At 43.2% G+C, this 19076-nt stretch overlaps 2 protein-coding genes across 8 annotated transcripts in view; one reads left to right on the top strand and one right to left on the bottom strand.

The window, feature by feature from the left end:
* Positions 1-792: 792 nt before the first annotated feature.
* PIERCE2 (piercer of microtubule wall 2) lies at positions 793-5505 on the bottom strand. 2 transcript variants are annotated; one of them, XM_075575742.1, is made up of 3 exons: positions 5341-5459; positions 2036-2215; positions 793-1322 (listed from the first exon to the last, which is right to left on the bottom strand). In XM_075575742.1, exons 2-3 carry the CDS (start codon positions 2045-2047, stop codon positions 954-956), a joined length of 381 nt encoding a protein of 126 aa, XP_075431857.1. In that variant the 5' UTR covers positions 2048-2215; positions 5341-5459; the 3' UTR covers positions 793-953. The 2 variants fall into 2 exon arrangements, with proteins under 2 accessions (XP_075431857.1, XP_075431856.1); XM_075575741.1 differs by lacking the exon at positions 2036-2215 and having other exon boundaries at positions 794-1322; positions 5341-5505.
* Positions 5506-5651: 146 nt separating this feature from the next.
* Positions 5652-19076, top strand: part of CCPG1 (cell cycle progression 1) — a 28558-nt gene continuing 15133 nt past the window's right edge. For 3 of the 6 annotated variants that reach the window (XM_075575738.1, XM_075575737.1, XM_075575735.1), the window contains exons 1-3: positions 13738-13811; positions 14701-14821; positions 15813-15889. In XM_075575738.1, the coding sequence (XP_075431853.1) occupies positions 13752-13811; positions 14701-14821; positions 15813-15889 (258 nt within the window). In that variant the 5' untranslated portion in view covers positions 13738-13751. Of the gene's footprint in view, positions 5781-5811; positions 5831-13737; positions 13812-14700; positions 14822-15812; positions 15890-19076 lie in introns of those variants that run through there. The other 3 variants (XM_075575736.1, XM_075575734.1, XM_075575739.1) reach the window with 2 other exon arrangements.

The following is a 19076-nucleotide window of genomic DNA, read 5'->3' as shown; positions in this document are numbered from 1 at the left end:
GAAATATATGGGGCTCAACTCCGGAGACCCCCTGGTTGTCTTTTAATTGACTCACTTAAAGAGAGCCTGAAACCCCCCCACCCCCCCCCAAGAATGTAAATCTGAATAAAAAAATAAGTTTATAAAAAATAAACTTTATAGCTACAGTGCAAGCAATTAATAAATTAAACTAGTTGAACCCATATACGGATGGAGGAAGCTAACAGTACTGCAAGCAAAACATGCAGAATTTACAGGGTGGTAACCAGAGTTTCCCCTGCGCCAAAAGCCACTAGATTCTGTTTCTGAGATACTTACCAATGAAGTTACCAGGCTTAAATCTCCCTCCAGGGGAAACAAAATGGCTGCCAAATATCAGGCCAATAGGAAGCTGCTGCAACATTGGTTGTGGCTTCCTATTGGATGGCCATTTAAATCCCCTTTAAAAACCAGGATGTAACACCGGTAAATTAACCAATAAGTATCTCAGCAACCGAGGGGGGCGCTTTAACCCTTTGGATGACCAAAGATGTAGCTACTGCATCATGTGGTCTGGCTCCTCTGTGTAGGGGGATCGCTTTCAGCGCACAATGCGATCCATCACGAAGAGGAATAGAATAGTACTGTTCAGTCATCAATGACGTAGCGGTCACGTGATTTCAAGAGTGCCATGGCCCCCTCCCGTACTCAAAGGCGTCACTTTGGGAAAACCCTTGTAAAAATATCTGGTCATAATTTAAGTTGCCAAAACCTGCCCGCCTTGGCTGAGCACTTCCTAATAAACCACATGCGTAATTTATGTTTTAACTATTTTTATTATTTGAAAGACTATAGTAAATGAACACAAGCAGCAGAACAATTTCCCATCACCTTCATGACCACTATTCGAAAGAATAAAATCAATCATTGCTGTATTAAAGCAGAAGCTAAAAGAAGTTCAATATCTTCTTTAAATCTGAAGACGACTTGGTGAATCACAGTGTATTCTGAAAGTTTGGGTAGTCGTACACCCTGCTTCTGTCAGCCATAGTGTTTAAAGAGTGATTGCGATACATCCCGCAAATCCCCAAGTGCTGTGAAAACTGTTGAGACATCGGGTGGAAAGAACATGGCGCCATTTCATAGGAGGGACGCAGAGCGCCGTATTCAGCGGAGGTTGTTTTGAAAAGTATACTCTGTGGTTTTATCTGGGAAACGTTGATGGGGGAAGTGCTTGGATTCACCATGCAGGAGAATACAGGATTGCCGGGACTTGTGCAGGGACGTGACATGCCGGCCTGCTGTTTCTCTGCACTTGAACCAAGGGGTGATGAAGACTGCTGAACAGAAGCCATTTTATTTGCCTATTACAGTAAGAAAACAGAAGAAAATTGTTTATTTTCAACAAAGCAAATATTTCAAGCGTTTGCTTCTGTTATAATATCGCACGCTCCAAACTTGGTACAATTCTTCACAGAAAGACATAAAAATAGGGCAGCCTGAAGAAAATATACAAAAATGTAATACTTAGAAAACATTTATCTTGCTAGGCAATTATTTTTCAAGGACAGGCCAAGCCCACAATAGTGGCTAAATACGTTTTTGGAAACTCAAATAAAACCACCAAGTTGGACGACTAAATGCTAACTTTAAATATTGTAAGTATCAGTGGGTCTGTTTACATTGTGTATATCAGTGTGTTAATGTCCTGAGGGGGTAATAAACGAGAACTAGGATTAGGGACAGGTGCTGAAACTCTCCAAAGATGATCCGATAATATATGCAAAAGAAGGTCTGTGTTTGGACCAAAACGTTGGTAAACAACTGCATTGGAATCGCTACTCTTCTGCTGCATACATTATCAGTGAGTAAAAGGGGACGATAGACAGCACTCTGATAGTGTTAAATTTATGCAATTGCAGGGTGCACAGAACAAAATCCCCTGTATAGTACTAACAAATCTACGTAAGTACCAGCGTACGTAATAATAGCTATTAGACAGTGAGTGCTGGTACTTACGTAGATTTGTTAATACATTATCAGTGTTTCAACCCTTGCCAGTGCCCTTCTGACGTACCTGGTAAGTCATGAGGAAAATGCTCTTTTTCCAGGGGCTGATCAATTGGAGGGGGCGGCCAGATCGAAAACAGAAGTCAGGCTCCCTGCACTTCCATTTCCGTCTGCCTGGGGGCGGCGGTGATCATGTGATTACTGCTGAAGTGACCCTATGGCGGGAATTGCTGGAGGTCCAGTGGCACTGTAAAGGTCAATGTGGGCATCGTTGCATCTTTTTACGTCAATGTATCGAGGTCTTTACCGAACATTTTGCAGTATGAGATTTGGGGAGTGTCAATGGGAGGAGCTACTTTACTTTTTTGCATTAAATTTGCGTCATATATAGGAAACACTTCCTTACATTTGACACAAACACAAGAAAACAGAGTAACGCGTCAGACTTTATTCGCACTTTCTTTACGTTTATGTTTCACCCCCAGTTATGCTATGTAAACTGTAGCGTTTTGAGAATGTCGTCAAAACGTTTGGTAACGTAGGGTCAGAAATTAACTCCTGTAGATGGTCATTTAAATGGACTTTACCATTTTCTGCAACTTTTTGATTTGTTGAGAGTGGCTCAAGACTAAGGCCGAGCTCATGGTTGGGTCATTGCTATGTGCGCATACATACATATCAAACTGATGGTAAGGCACTCCTACTGTATTTAGCAAATGCCAGGATGCAACAGTCAATGGGATTAGATAATACAGAACGGAGGACCCACACTCCTGTAAGGTGAAAATATTACTTTATTTGCAAGGATTCTTCCCTATAAAGTAATATTTTCACTTTATAGGCATGCCGGTCCTCTGTTTTGTATTATACAGATGTAGTAAGCCTAACTGACTTTGGTGCCACTGGTCGCAGCATCAAAGGATTTATGCTGATTGCAGCAAACCCTATCCCCAGTGCCGCTGACATATGCTGGTTTGCCCGCTTGTGCAGAGAACAGTAAGTCTTACTACATCTGTACATATCATACGGAAACCACAGCACTCCTGCTTGCTGCAGGTGAACTTGCCCCGGTGCTCTCGTGGACAGTCAATCATGCAGTATCGAAAAATTAAGTACCTGTACACTCTATATATATATACACACACACACACACACACACACACACACACACACACACACACACACACACCACCCTAGAGGGAATACGAAAAAATAATCAAAGATCTGCAACCCATGCTGGCAGAGGCTGTGACATTAAAATAAATCTTCCCCAAATGTCCCATTCTTGCGTTCCCGCAACCACCAAACCTCAAACAGAAATTAGTCAACAGAAAACTTCCTAACGAACTTAAAGACACTGATAATGGCACAAATCCGTGCAACAACACACGTCGCAAACTCTGCAAACACATATGCCAAGATCCCACTGCCAGTCACAACCATGGACTAACTCAATGTTAAAGGATCATCCTGCTGCACATCCAGGAATGTTGTATATATGATTCAATGCAACAAATGTGACCAAGGATGCTACATTGGTGAAACCAGCCAAAAGCTTCAAGGCAGAATTAATATGCACAGGCACTCTATACAACACCATGAAGAAGGAAGATACTGCTCACCAGTGGGACATCATTTCTCACAACCAGATCATTCCATAAATGATTTAAAAATCAAAATCCCCAATGCAATGTTTAAACGCCCCCAAGAACAGAAAACATTTGAACTCAGAATGATAAGACTCTTTGACACCAAAACGACTTAATGCAGATATGGGGTTTCTCACACACTATCACAATTGTTTGTAATTATCCTCCCTGCATCTCTGCCAATGTTCTGATCCACCCCTCCCCCCAGCATTCCCTTCCCCCTCCATGCTGTTCCTTGTCATCGTTTTATTACCCTTCCAATGTCTTCAAACACCACTTTCTCACCCCACCTTATCTACAGTACATCTCTGTTGTTTTTTTCTCCTGTTTTCCCAACCCCTGTTTTAGCCATATATTCCTTTGTTAATCAGTATTGCTGACCTGAGGAAGAGAGGAGAACTCTCCAAAGCTTGTCCTTCCACAATATATTGTTAGTCCAAATAAAAAAGGTATCACCTAATACTGAAGTACTCATTTATTCTGCATTAATATAGATGTATGTATGCATATTTACATTCGAAAAGAGGCGTTTAAGAGGGGGTATGATAACTATATACAAATATATTAGGGGACAGTACAAGGAGGTTTCAAAAGAACTGTTCATCCCAAGGGCAGTATAAACGACAAATCCCTTAAGGCAGGGGTACGCCAACTGAGGGGCGGGCCCCCCAGGGGGAGCACGAGATTCTCTGCGGGGGGCACGAGGGTTACAGAAGCCCTGCACGCTTCCCGAAGGCATTTAAATTAAATGTCGGGGAAGCAGCGAAGGCCTCTGTAACTTCTCCTTACCTTGGTTCAGACGGCTTCTGGTGACGCGTCACCATGGCAACGCAGTGTCAAAGGACATCGCATTGCTATGGCAATGTGACATCATGACGCCAGAGCCAAGGTAAAGGGGGGGGGGGGGGCGAGGAGAGAGGGGGCTAGCCGGCAGGGGGTCGCAGAGGAAAAAGATTGCGCTCCCCTTACGGTTGGAGGAAATTAGATTTCACCAGCAACTAAGGAAAGGGGTCTTTACAGTAAGGGCAGTTCCAATGTGGAATTCATCACCCATGGAGACTGTGATGGCAGATACAATAGATTTGTTCAAAAAAAGGTTGGACATCTTTTTAGAAAGGAAAGGTATACAGGGATATACCAAATAAGTAAACATGGGAAGGATGTTGATACAGGGAGAAATCTGATTGCCAATTCTTGGAGTCAAGCAGGAATGTATTTTTTTCCCTTATGAGATATCATTAGATAATATTTCACTGGGGTTTGTAATTTGCCTTCCTCTGGATCAATATACTGTAAGTACAGATATAGTATCTGTCATCTAAATTTAGCAAAGGTTGAACTTGATGGACATGTCTTTTTTCAACCTCATCTACTATGTAACTATATGTAACTATGTCACTATAATTATGTAACTATGTCACTGTCACTATATGTAACTATGTCACTATAATTATGTAACTATGTCACTGTCACTATATGTAACTACTATATAACTATATGTAACTATGTCACTATAAGTATGTAACTATGTCACTGTCACTATATGTAACTACTATGTAAGTATGTATGTAACTATGTCACTGTCACTATATGTAACTACTATGTAAGTATGTATGTAACTATGTCACTGTCACTATATGCAACTATATGTAAATATATAACGCTTTCTCAGTCACTATTTGTAATATACATTTGAGTCCTGTGCCCCATAGATTACTGATACCTCCAGAGACACTTTCTGCAGGTCTCTGTCACTGGTTCCCCGTGCGTGCGGCCCTCCACATCCAGCCGCAAACTCTCTCTCTGCGCCACCAGCGCTCTGTGTGCAAATGCGGCTCTCGCTACCATAGTAACCGAGCCGGGCTGACGTCATCCCTCACCTCACAACCCGCCCCCTTTGTGACAAACCCCTCCTCGCGTAATGCCCCACGGGAAACGTAGTTCCTGGCGAGAAGCAGAAGGACGAAGAGGGGCGGCGTCTGGAACTACAACTCCCAGCGGCGCGCGCGGCCAGGCCACACCGTGCTGTTGTTTGGCGGAATCGTCACTGGGGGGTGTCCGAGCTGTCAGGAGCGGACGTTGCTGCTGTTGGAGCTGTCACCTCGGCAGATGTAAACACGCAGGGGGTATCGGGTCTCCAGGGCCTTCCTGCACTGACCGGGGGTATGTGTTACAGTGGCCTGTTTATAACACGGGCCACCTGCTCCTGACTGGTGAGGGGAGGAAGGGGGTGAGGGGGGGGAAATAGATATGTCATCAAAGTAAGGCTGCGCTTATAGTGCCGACGACAGCGACGTTGCGTCAAAACAAATGTATTGAAGCCGTTGCGTGCGCTTATAGTGAAGCGAAGCGACGCGACGGCTTGATCGCTGGAAGTCGCTTCAATTTGATTTTGCCAGCGACCGCAGCGTGACGTCAGCGGTGCGTCGCCGACACTATAAGCGCAGCCTTTGGTGCCGGTAACGGTGACGTCAGGCTGCGGTCGCTGGAAAAATCAAATTGAGATGACTTCCAGCGATCGCGACCAAGCCGTCGCGTCGCGCTTATTATAAGCGCACACGGCGGCAATGCATTTGTTTTGACGCGACATCGCTCTCGCCTTCGCTATAAGCGCAGCTTTCCAGCTACCAAGCAGATGCAAACACAGATCTAAATTTAAAAAAATAAATAAATCCCATGCTATGTAATGTTTTTTTTCCCCTTTGGTTGATATATTTGAATGCTTTATTATTATTATTATTATTATTATTATTTTTATTATATCCATCACTCAATGGAAACACCCCTCCCCCACCCCAGGGAAATGCAAAAACAGCACCAGCTTTATCCAGGAAAATATGATATTGGAAGGCACGGTATATGTGGATGATGTTTTTGCTTTGCCAGTGTTTGCTCCAAGGAGTCAATTTTATACACCACTACCCATATGGTTTGGGAAGTTCAGGTGAGGGGTGTTTTCTGTACCTGAGAATCTGGTGCAGAGTAGCAAATACATTGCTGCATGTAGCCTGGGCAGATCCACTTCTATCCTACTGAGAGATTTATTGATATAACTATTGAAAGAAGGGACCTGTCCCTGGGAAAAAAAGACCCTTAATCGTAGGTAGATTTTAAGTGCAAGAATATATTTTTAAAGAAAAAGCAGAATGTGGCCATAGGACAAAGTTACAATTCAAAATAAATGCAGAAAAGACATGTAATATGCAAAAATATATATCAAAAACAATAGAAAGTCCCTTTCTTACCAATACAAAAAGGAGTAATTTAGACCTGGCTGGCACTTTGGATTTATATGAGCTTGACTTTACTCAATGATACGTGTTGGCTAATTTGTGATTGTAAATCCCGTCACAGTATAATCAGGTGGTATTGCCAGTCTGACATGTCTAGCCCATGTCTGCTGATTTTAATCTCCGTTCTTTATTGCAGACTTGGTTTTTAGCTCCAGTAGCCGTACACTAGAAGAATAAACTGATGAGGTTTAGTAAGCTCTGTACACTTTTATTTCATCTCCGAAGAACTCTTATGTTGGTCCACTAAAAGATATCACAACCTACAACAAATTTGTATTGTAGGGTTAAAAATCGAGGACGGCTAACAAGACAGCAGCTGCTCCCCACCTCTTTGTGCAGAGTTCATGCGTGACGGTGGTGTCTTCCGGGACAGCGAGTTGGGTAGCTGAATGAGTAGCTAGGTGGTAATGTCACCCTGCTTTTGACGTGGTTGAACTCGGTTCGAATCTCAAGTCATTCAAGCTCGCTGTGCCTCAGGCACCACAATTAGATTGTAAGTTCTACGGTGCAGAGGATGTGCACATTGTCAGACAAACACATTTGAAGGCACCGGTCTTCAATCTGGTGTAGGCCTCTATTAAGATTTGCATAGAAATCCAACAGAAGACTGCAGTTAGCAGCACAAGCTATAGATACCCCTGACTCCTCCCAGGGATGCCCTGGGGTTGTGTTTTTAGGCCCCTTCGGGCACACAGAGGAGGTGACGAATTGTCAGTTTAGGAATTACTGTATTGATTTTCTGCGTTCCACAACTACTCTTGAGCTTTACTGTGATATGATTAGCTTATTAAGCATTTAAAAAGGAGCGCCTTAAGCATTAAAAAAAAAAAATAGAATAACCTGTTATGTCATGTAAAAGCATGTATATGCTAAATGTCTCAGTGATTTGTTAATCAAAAAATGACCCATGTGCGTTTTCAGAAGGGTTTTTGCTATGCCATGACACATCTTATGACCAATTCAAATAAATGGCTGGTTGGTACATCTGTGCCTTTTATTTCAAACATCAGTTAGATGTAAATTAATATTTTGGTGGTGAGATTTTGCTACCCGATCTTGAACATAACCGAACATAATGTCAGTAGGGACTAAGGGCCATGTCGCTGTTCCATAAGACACCATCAGTTGAATGGGTCGTAAAGTGTCTTTTCAGCATCGGAAAGTGTTATGGAATAATGACACTTGCTATTCCATAAATCTGGCCCTAACTGATGGCAGAGTCGCTCTGCATACAGATGTAGCCAGCTTATTGCAACCCGTGGGGCGCTAATGCCAGTCAACTAGTGGAATAGCCCACTTCTCACGTGCCGCTGATTCAAAACCATGGCTGCTTCTCCCGCTGGCGTGTTGGGTGTCCTGCTGCAGTATACCACGGGTTGCAGTCACGTTGGTTACATATGCATGTGTTGGGAAATATGTGGGATGAAGACGCAAAGACAGAAATGCACAGTCACCACCTGCCCCCTCTGATCAATAGATATACTTCCATCTCATCCGTTGGAAGAATTATCATGTTGTAGCAAATTAAAGCCATGTGCTTTGGATAAAGAAAAACATATATAATTATTTGGCTCCTCTGCAAGAAGGCATCTAAGACAAAGCTCTTGAAAGCAAAAATATAACCGATCACTCGGTGCAATATCTCTTTGCAGTCTTCTAGAAATCTTTTCTATAATGACCGCGTTCTTGACGTTAGAAGCGCCAAATCGGAGTGTTTTTTTGTTTTTTAAACCACGGGGTGGGGTTTGATAATATTCCAGCGGTAAATAGTTTGAAGGTCTTCAAATATCTGTCTTGGTAACTCAATTGTTACCGCTTTAGTGCTCAGAGGGGGGTCTGTAACCCATTGTGCTGTAGGCCCGTTTGGCACTGCAGGGGTGGCCAACACCAGTCCTCAAGGGCCACAAACAGGTCAGGTTTTCAGGATATCCCTGCTTCAGCGCATATAGCTCAATCAGAAAGACTGAGTCACCAGTCTTGAGGCAGGGATGTCTTGTTGGTGGCCCTTGAGAACTGGAGTTGGCCACCCCTGGGTTAAAGGAATAATTTGTCGGAGAGCTGGAAAAGGCCCAATATTTACTGCAAGTCAGATAGTCACCTGATTTCTTTTGTTCAACCTGTTTAATTTGCCTTTTTATTGTGTAAATATCTGTTCAGGCTCATTTCTGTCATTCTGTTTCGGTGCACCTCCTGGACTGCTATTTGTAGGAGATTTGAGAGGCACTTTGTTCTCTAATATGGCATTCCCCCCCTGTTTCTCTCTACATACTCATACAGTACTTGTTTGATGTGTAGCGCTTTTCTGTTTTCTTCCCCTACGCAGTCACAGGAAATGCCAAAACCACAAATTGATACTGTCACCTCCCATCAGTATTATTCTCATCTCTCTCTTTTTGTGTAAGTATATTTGCATCAAAGATCAGGTTTAGTAATAAACTTTTTTAAAAAATTACCACTTGAGTGTAAGCGCATCCGTATGCTCCTGATCTGGTAGGATCTTGAATTCCCCTGCTATTCGTCTCTTGGTTGGGTACCTCAGAAAAGATAAATGAACAAAGTATAGATTCGGGGTGGTCAACTCCAGTCCTCAAGGGCCACCCACAGGTCTGGTTTTATGGATATCCCTGCTTCAGCACAGGTGGCCCTAAGCCACTGATTAAGCCACCTGTGTTGAAGCAGGGACAAAAAAAATCCAGGAAGAACGAAGCGGTGCAACTCCCATGCAGTAGGAACACAGACCAGGACAGTGTCACTCAAGTGTAAGCTTTATTGACACCCGACAGCCCCCAAACCACTCTGACGCGTTTCGCACGGTACAACTCCTGGTATAGATCCTTAATGTAATATCTGGTCGCAATTAGAATGGCACTCCGTGTCGGGGATAAATAAAAGCCTTTCCATGGGAATGTAGCCCGGCGATCCCAGTGAGCGGGGCTAGGGTTTGCTCTCTGAGCGCCAGCGCCTCGTGTTCTCCTTGCGAAGTGACGTCACCTCAACCTTGTGTGGGGTTGAAGACCTTCCTCGGCAGCACTAATAGGGAGCGTTAGAATATATTGGAATACCGGTATATTCAGATTGTTTTATTTTGTGAGCATCATTTCTTCTTTTTGTAGATTGTGCTCTTTCTATCTTTTGTCACTTCCATATAAATATGTATATAAGATCAAAGAGGACGGTCTAGGACATTTGTTTGCTTCTATTTCGCCGCAACTAAATGACTGTCGGCGCTTGGCCGTGACTCACCCCGCTGCTTGGACCTGTCGCTGCCGGTTGCGTAACTACTAAAGTAAGTGACTAACCTTACCCCTTACTTGTTAACCCCTAATACTAACGCTACCCCCTAACCTAAAAAACTTAACCCTTTATTCTTAGGCCTTACCCTAACCATTAAAACACCTTAAGTTAACCCCCTACCTTAACAACTAAAATCCCTTAAATTAACCCCCTACCCTATTCGCTAAACCTCCTCCCCTAACTACTGAAACCCTAAAGATAACCCCTTATCCTAACTGCTAAAACACCTAAAGTTAACCGTTACCGCTAAAACCCCTAACATTAACCCCCTACCTTTAAAACTTACCTTCTCGGCGGAGGGGCCCCCCTGCGGCTAAACGCCAGCGGGGAGTTGGTTGCGGCGGGACGTCTGCTGTGTTAAAATGTGCCTATTCTGCAGATAAGGTCACACTGATATATTGGCGAATGCTTCAGTAAACCAGGAGATGTTAGCCTTGTATACAAGAAAAAACCAAGGCTTAAAATGCTGTGGCCAAAGGGTTTAACTAAATGAACCTTTTTCAAGAGACATATAGGTATTTCACTGTGTATTTTTGTCATATAGGATGCAGCTTTGGGCTTTTTTGTTTTTTGTTGTATACATTTAGCCACGCCCACTAGCACTCCAATTGACACATCTGTACATATATATATGTGGTAATTTTGGGGGTTTCTCAGAGCTTGCTGGGTGTCTGTGTGGATGATAACATTGTATAAGGTCATTCTTTCCCCGCTTTGGTGACATCCTTTCTTCGAAGGAAAGGCAAAGCGATAGCAGTGTGGTACAAATGGTTAATAATGAATTATTCAATTGCTCAGATCTCAGACTATTTTCCACCTAGCCTTCTGCTATTCCGTCCAGTGAGTATTCATTGCCTATCCCGAGTTCTCTGGAAATCACAGAGGTGCCAGTACTATAAGTATGTGCGTGACTGGTGTTATATGTGATTGTGACTGATATATACCCGTGTGTACATAGAAATGGAAAGGTTTGTAACTTGCCTACTTAAATAAACCACGTACTCTGAAGAAAGACGTTGGGATCTGGTCGGTGCGGCTGCTTCCCGTGAAATGACAAGGTTACATATTCTGTGTTTGTTTTTGGTTGAGTCAGAACAGACGTTGACATCACTTGCAGTACTGTATTTATATTTTTCTTTACAGCTCCTTTATACTGGAGCAATCTTCCCAGAACATTTACTGACAAAAGAAAAAGAAAACAATAATGTAGCTAATTCTTACAAATTGGTTAGCGACAGTACCTTTGTTATCACAAGCAAGCTTGCACCTAAACAATATCATTTATCTTCATAGCTGTTTAGGTATAGACTGACCTCTGAAGTGGGATATCGGCTTCAGGGTTGGCTTTAAGCGACTTTTGATTGGACACTTTATCTACTTTTTGTTCGAGGTGCAACAAATTGATTTAAAGCTGTTTCTGGCAGGGATTAGAGGTGTCTGTCTTGTGTGCATTCGCTGGCAACAACACTTCATTGAAATAAATCATTGCCATGAAATGTTACTTTTAGAACTACAGTACCACAAGAGCTGTCATCTTCATGTCTTATGATTTGTGTCATGACATATTGTATACTTCTGCCGGCTATCATTGTGCCTTCCTTACTTTTCCTGTGTGTCCTGATAGCTACATTTGTATCTGAACACTAAAAAAACAATAAATAAAAGTCATTTGTGATACAGACAGAGACAATGTCCCTGAGATATGAAACACACTGGGCGGCTGAGCCCAGCCAAGGACAGGCTTGGTAAAACTAGTGTGTATTGTTATGTATGAATGTCTTTATTTATATAGCGACATTAATGTACATAGTGCGTCACAGCAGTAATACACGTGACAATCATATAAATAACAAATAATACAAATAACAGGTCATGGGAATAAGTGCTTCAGACATAAAAGTAACATTTAGGAAAAGGAGTCCCTGCTCTGAAGAGCTTACAATGTAATTGGTAGGTAGGAACGACACACAGAGACAGTAGGAGGGCGTTCTGGTAAGTGCGTCTGCAAGGAGCCAAGCTTTATGTATCAGGTGTATAGTGTTAGCCACAGAGCTACTCATATGCTTCGTTAAGCAGGTGTGTTTTAAGGTGGGGTCTTAAATGTGGATAGAAAGGGTGCTAGTCGGGTATTGAGGGGAAGGGCATTCCAGAGGTGCGGGGCAGTCAGTTAGAAAGGTTTAAGGCGGGAGAGGGCTTTAGATACAAAGGGGGTAGAGAGAAGACATCCTTGAGCGTAACGCAAGAGTCTGGATGGTGCATAGTGAGAAATTAGGGCTGAGATGTAAGGAAGGGCAGAAGAGTGTAAAGCTTTAAAAGTGAGGAGGAGAATTGAATATGTGATACAAATTTGATAGGAAGCCGGGAGAGGGATTTCAGCAGGGGAGACGCTGAGACAGATTTAGGAAAGAGTAGAGTGATTCTGGCTGCAGCATTTAGGATAGATTGTAGGGGAGACAGGTGAGCGTCAGGAAGGCCAGACAGCAGGAGGTTACAGTAATCGAGATAGGAGAGAATGAGGGCCTGTGTCAGAGTTTTAGCAGTCGAGTAACAGAGGAAAGGGCGTATCTTTGTGATATTGCGGAGGAAAAAGTGACAGGTTTTAGATACGTTTTGAATGTGAAAGAGGAGTCGAGTGTGACCCCTGGGCATCGTGCTGCGCTACTGGGTGTATGACTGAACTTCCAACAGTAATGTAGAAGGAGGTAGTAGGGCCAGGTTTGGGAGGAAGTATGAGGAGATCTGTTTTTGTCATGTTAAATTTAAGTCGGCAGAGGGCCATCCAGGATGATATCACAGAGAGACATTCATAAACTTTGGTCTGTACAGCAGGTGTAAGGTCAGGGGTTAAGGTATTTCTCCTATTATCCATGTAAGATGAGTAATGATCAGTTTCCTTGAGAGGACCACATTTCTGTGTGTCTATTTCCAGTCATTCTTTTAGGTGGTGGACAGTCACATTGATGTATAAGTCATTAAGAAATGTCCAAGTCATGGCTCTTCCACAGGATGGAGCCTTTTTGTACATTGTCCCGATTTAACTGAAGGAGCGGCTCCGTGAGTAAAGGCATTGACCCTGAGAAACAATGACAGAGTTTGGAGCAGGGGAACCTGGTTCAAATTCCGGTGTCAGCTCCTTGTGACCTTGGGCAAGTCCCTTTATCCCCCTGTGCCTCCGGCACCAACATCATAGATTGTAAGCTCTACAGGGCAGGGACTGTGTGTAAAAATCCTATGTGCAATGCTGCTTACTGTGCACTATTGTAATTGTAAAACGTTTTGAGTCCCATTGGGAGAAAAGTGCTATATGAAATAAAGTTGTTTATTATTATTATTATTATTATTAATAACATCTCTTTGACTGCTGGAAGGTCTTGCAACTGTTGCTTTGTAGCGGTATCAAGGTTTTGTTGCCTGGCAAAAGAGTTTCTAGATTTGTACCATTTGAAAATATTGGCGTGTGTCTAGACCAGGCTGCAAATAACCCAGTCCTGTATTGTGTATTTAAGTAATGTGTCTTTCTGCTTTGCTTTTAGCTTTAAAAAAAAAAATGTCTGCAAACTCAAGTGACAGTGAATCATCCTGTGGCTGGACTATTATTAACCATGAGGTATGTCTACCTGTTGCACATGGCAGATGTTTTAACCTTCAGTAGAAAATAAGTGTTTTGCACTCACTATAAAGAAAAATACATTGTATTAACACATACCTTGAGCATTAATGATTAGCCCTTATGTTCAAGTTGTGTGTTAACACCATGTTTTATTTTATTTTTTGCTTTTAAAGGCAGGTCATTCTTTATTTAACAACGTCTTATAAACTATATATAATGTAGAATGATGTTTATTCAAAAATATACATGCCAGTAATACAATATTATTATTGTATGGTAGCTAAAGTGGAGTTACAGTGAGTCAAAGGAATATTTGAATGCGTTCCATGATTTGGGCTGACATTAACTTCATACATCAGCTTAGATCAGGAGTAGCCAACTCCAGTCCTCAAGGGCCAGGCTTTCAGGATATCCCTGCTTCAGTGTCTGAGCCATCTGTGCTGAAGCAGGGATATCCTGAAAACCTGACCTGTTGGTGGCCCTTGAGGACTGTAGTTGATCTAGATGTTCAGCTGAATACAGTATACAACAGGAGGAGGGGGGGAGGGGGGCGGGAACAGCTTTTGAATTCTCTTCCAAGTCATAACCTAACACCTGTTAGTGCGTAAATAGCCAGCTCCTGTGTGTTTACATCAGGTAATTGGCTGCAATCCAAAAGCTAACACTTATCTCTCTGCCACTCTACGGCTGTAAATGATTAATTTAGCTGCTGCCCTGTTAAATCCGGTTATCCTTTCTACACATTGTAGTGGTGGGATACTTTTTATTGTATGTCCTGCTTGCTAAACCCGGTAGCGCTACAGTACGTGCGTGGTGTATAATGTCTTGAGAGCAAGAAAGACACTTCTAACCTGGCCCTTTTTCGTTACTAACTTCTCCTTATTAGGGTTCAGATATAGAGACCCTAAGCTCTGAAAATGGGGAGACATCCCCGGACCTCGCGTCGGAGGAAAATACTGCTTCTGCGCAAGAATTACAGCAGTGTGATGAACCAGAAGAGCAGCCAGGTAATATTGTAAGCAGCACGCGGGGTATCTTTCAAAGCATAAATTCAGGCTCTTTCTTTTTATTTTTATTATTTTTTTTTTTTTTTAAACATAGGTTTGAAGCAAGTAGTCTCCGGAGCTGAACCCCACGAATTAACCCTTCGGAGGTCCCTGTTTCCCGAGATACTTACCTCCAAAGGGGGTGCCGGTATCTCAGCAAAGTTTAAAGCTCCCGTGTCTGGCGGGCCAATAGGAAGCCGAATCTGATGAAGTCACGGCTTCCTATTGGCCCGCAGGGCGCGGGAGCTTTGAAAGCCAAGCAGAGCGGCTACAGGCACCTACTACGGAGGTCAGTATTTCTGGAAGCATGGAGCTGGAAGTAATGGGGTTCAGCTCCGACGACCCCCTGCTTCAATCCTATGGTAAAATAATTGCTGGCTTTGATTGCCGCTTTAAGAGGGTTACCTACGGAGGAGGTAAGTATCTCCGGAAACTAGGGGTCCGCTCCGGAGACCCCTTGCTTCAATCCTATTTAAAAAAAATAAAAATACAATCCTGCTTTTCCAATGTTTTCAGCATTCTTGGAATGGAGCAGGGTTTTTTTTCGGAGCTGAACTGTGTTAATTTTAGCTCCAGGAACCCCCTGCTTCCTGAGATACTTACCTCCGTAGGGGGTGCCGGTAGTATCTCTGGTTGGGCTGTGTGGGGCTAACGAAATGGTGGCATAGATCCCGCTTCACGCGGGCCAATAGGAAGCTGTCATCCCTTGCGGCTTCCTTTTGGCCCGCGTGACAGGGGGCTTTAAACCTACAGAGCTGCTACCGGAATCCCCGATGGAGGTTAAGTGTCTCGAGACGCAAGGTGTCCCTGGAGCTGAAATTTAATGGGGTTCAGCTCTGGGGACCCCCTGTTTCAAACCTATTAAAAGAAACTTGTTCTGCTCCTTTAAGGTAAACATTTGCATGTCATTCTGAAGTCCATTTGCTAACCTTGAGTGTTGCAACTGTTCCAGATATCTGCAGCCAGGATGCTGTATCTTCTGTAGAAACCATTCAGCCGACGTCAGAGGAAACCCAAGCAGCTCCTGAGGTACATCGGCTTCTTTTCCACTCCTTTGAATATTTGTGGTGGTTTTTTTCTGCCTGTTTGCTCTCACTGCACGATCTAGCTCGGTGACGCATCTGCTGCTTTCTTGCAGTCGTGTGCTTCATATTTACAATGTTAACCACTTTGTTTAGGCGTCGGCCTTTTTTGCCTTGCATACGCCATAATGCAGGGGGGGCTCAACTTCAGTCCTCAAGCCCTCCCAACAGGTCAGGTTTTCAAGATATTGCAGCTTGAGCACGGGTGGCTCAACCAGGGCTCAGTCAAAGACATGGCAGGGACTGAATGAGCCACCTGTGCTGAAGTAGGGACTGATTGAGCCACCTGTGCTGAAGCCGGGATACCCTGAAGACCTGTTAATGAAGGGGGTGGGGGGGCATGAGGTTGCAGTTGATCACCACTGCTCTACAGATTAAGGGGCCTATGCAGAGAGCAGCGAATTTTAAAATTGGCGAATTTATTAAAAAGTAGCTTTTTTGGAGAGTTTTAATCTCTATATGCAGAAAAGTGCGAATTCTGCTATGTTTAACATGGATGCGTGTGGCGAGTTTAAATTGGCGAGATGCGCGCTTCAGAAATGTGTTAAAACAAATTCGCGCCTTTTTTTTTCCCTTTGCAATGGCCGCGAGCGGCAGTTTTTTTTGGCGAGGCAAAACGGAGACAATCGCGCCATTTTATTGGCGCGAACAGCCGCTAGATGCCGTTCGCGCCTCTCTGAATACGGATATTTTTAAAACTGGCGAGATTGAGGTTCTCGCCAGCCGCGAGGCGAGTTTTACAAATAGAAAAGAAAAATTGGCGCGTTTTTCGGAACTCGCCATTTTCTGCTGCTTTCTGCGCGATTTTCTCCAAAAAATGGCGAATTTCGAAATAGCGCTGCTCTCTGCATAGGCCCCTAAGAGCTTTTAAATAGATAAAACACAGAGCTCTCATCGGCACTAATTATCCCCCACAGTATCTAATAAAACCCAGACTGTCATGTTCGCTGCTGACGTTTTAAATTTTAACCCCTTAATGCCACGTGGGCTGCAACAGATTACAGGCTCCACTGGCATTGAAGGAATGAAGTCGCTTATAACCCAGGGGTGGGATATTAAACCTGTCCCTTAGGGGGAGGGGGCTTGAGGACTGGAGTTGAGCTCCCCTGCCATGATGTAATGTCCCTATGGGAGGGAGGGGAGGTGCATTTCGTAGTAACTTGACGAATGCAGCTCGTTATAATTACTGTAGTAATAGGTTGAAAGCGTGACTTGCAAAACGGAGGCTAGAATAATTGCTATTTATTGTGGGATTTACCATTGCTTCTATTTGTGCTGGTGGATGCTAGCCATGCTTCTATTTGTGCTGGTGGATGCTAACCATGCTTCTATTTGTGCTGGTGGGTGCTAGCCATGCTTCTTTGATGTGATGCCATTCTTGTAGACACACAGGTTAGCTCAGGGGTGGGAATCCCCAGCCCTCGAGGGCCACCAAGAGGTCAGGTTTTCAGGATGTTCCTGCTTCAGCACAGATAGCTCAATGAGTGGCTCAAAGACTGGCGCAAAGAGTCAAAGACTGAGCCACTGATTGAGCCACCTGTGCTGAAGCAGGGATATCCTGAAACACTGACCTGTTGGGAGGCTTGAGAACTGGTTGCCCACCCCTGGGTTAACACCACATCAAACTTTTTAATGTAATTGATGTAAATAACTCCTATTTATGCCCCCCCCCCAGACTTCTCACTAACCTAATCCCTGCTAAAGATGACATATTTAAAACATATTGACAAAAGGGTTTAAAGCTCAAAGACCATTTTTTTTGTACTAAAATTGGAGGTGATCATTTGCATCACATGCCTGCCCTTTGTGCATTAAGATAATGTATGGTTGCTTTATCACAATGTTATGAGAATTGGCAATATTATATAGATCAGTCTAATAAGAACACAACAGACTAGTGACGCACACACACACACACACAGACACATATAGACGCACATACATATACATATATACATGCGCACACACCCACCCACATGCATACACGCCTACCTACACACACCTACCTACATACACACACATACCTACATGCATATATATACACACACACACATATATATATACACACACACACACACACACACACACACACACACCTTCTTCAGCCCATGCCGTGCTGGTAGATCACTATTGCAGTCTATAGTGACTTTATTTCATCTATTTTACCGGGCACGTGACTACCTCTGCTAAGGCATCTCTCCGTGTGTGCGTCCATTTTGATTCACTGTGTGTGTGTGTGTGTGTGTTATATATGTTCCCTTGATGAAGGTCCATTGTTGATGAAGAATATATAAATGTATGTCAGTTGGACTTGTCTTACTTTTTACTTATAAATAAATAGGCCTGCAGCCTATTTCAGGCATTTAACATTGAGGTATTAATGAACGTCCAAGTCTGCGGGTTGTTATCCTGCCATTTCTCTTTGTCAGAATGACTGCAGTCACATTTTTATACAGCACCGATCAGCCGCAAATCTCATTCAACACTAGAGGGCACTGCGTGTCTGCCAGTACATGAGCAGGACATAGATTATGGTCGTCCCAGTTTTCTATTCCGAAAGCATGTGGGTGTTACACACGGGCCAGGGTAGGGTTGGCCAATACATTATTTCCCATGATAACAATATTAAGAATATTATGATAATATGTGTAGTGATAATTATCTGCTGCACAGGAAGCATAGAAAAGAATATTAAACACACAAGAAAACTACGTTATGGATAATTCAAAGTTCTAAATGTTGTTTTTTTTTTATTTTTTAAATAAACTCCATTTAAAATGAAGGAAATACTCTTGCTTGCCCCTATCCAAGCGCATCAGAGATGGGAGTAGGGAAGGGAATTAGGGCAATGGGGAAAACACAGGACAAAGGGTCCTCCAAGTAGGAGAGTTGCTGCTAAGCACAGGAAAGGAGGCAAGAAAGGGTCCTGCTGTCCTATTTACACCGGCAGATCTGTCGTCTTTAAAGCTGCTGCATCTTAAACTGCCGGTCACCAGCTGTCTGTAAAATGTCATCACTCCCGTGGCGTAAACTTTTTTTACTACCGCTTTAATTACTTTAAGCCTTAAAGTAATACCGCGGTAATAAAAAAAAACCAATGTCAATATGAACTTATCAGCATTTTTTTTTATCAG

This window comes from Ascaphus truei, chromosome 18, assembly GCF_040206685.1.
Source record: "Ascaphus truei isolate aAscTru1 chromosome 18, aAscTru1.hap1, whole genome shotgun sequence".
NCBI lineage: Eukaryota > Metazoa > Chordata > Amphibia > Anura > Ascaphidae > Ascaphus > Ascaphus truei.
Note: the sequence above shows the minus strand (reverse complement) of the source record. Positions and strands in the feature narration are given on the sequence as shown.

What these genes read in the sequence shown, in the direction of transcription:
- PIERCE2 (XM_075575741.1), bottom strand. Translation starts at nt 5,490, where the DNA reads ATGACGTCAGCCCGGCTCGGTTACTATGGTAGCGAGAGCCGCATTTGC. An exon ending in TGCAGAAAGTGTCTCTGGAG is followed by an intron (nt 1,323 to 5,340) that starts GTATCAGTAATC and finishes TTACTGTAATAG; the next exon opens with GCAAATAAAATGGCTTCTGT.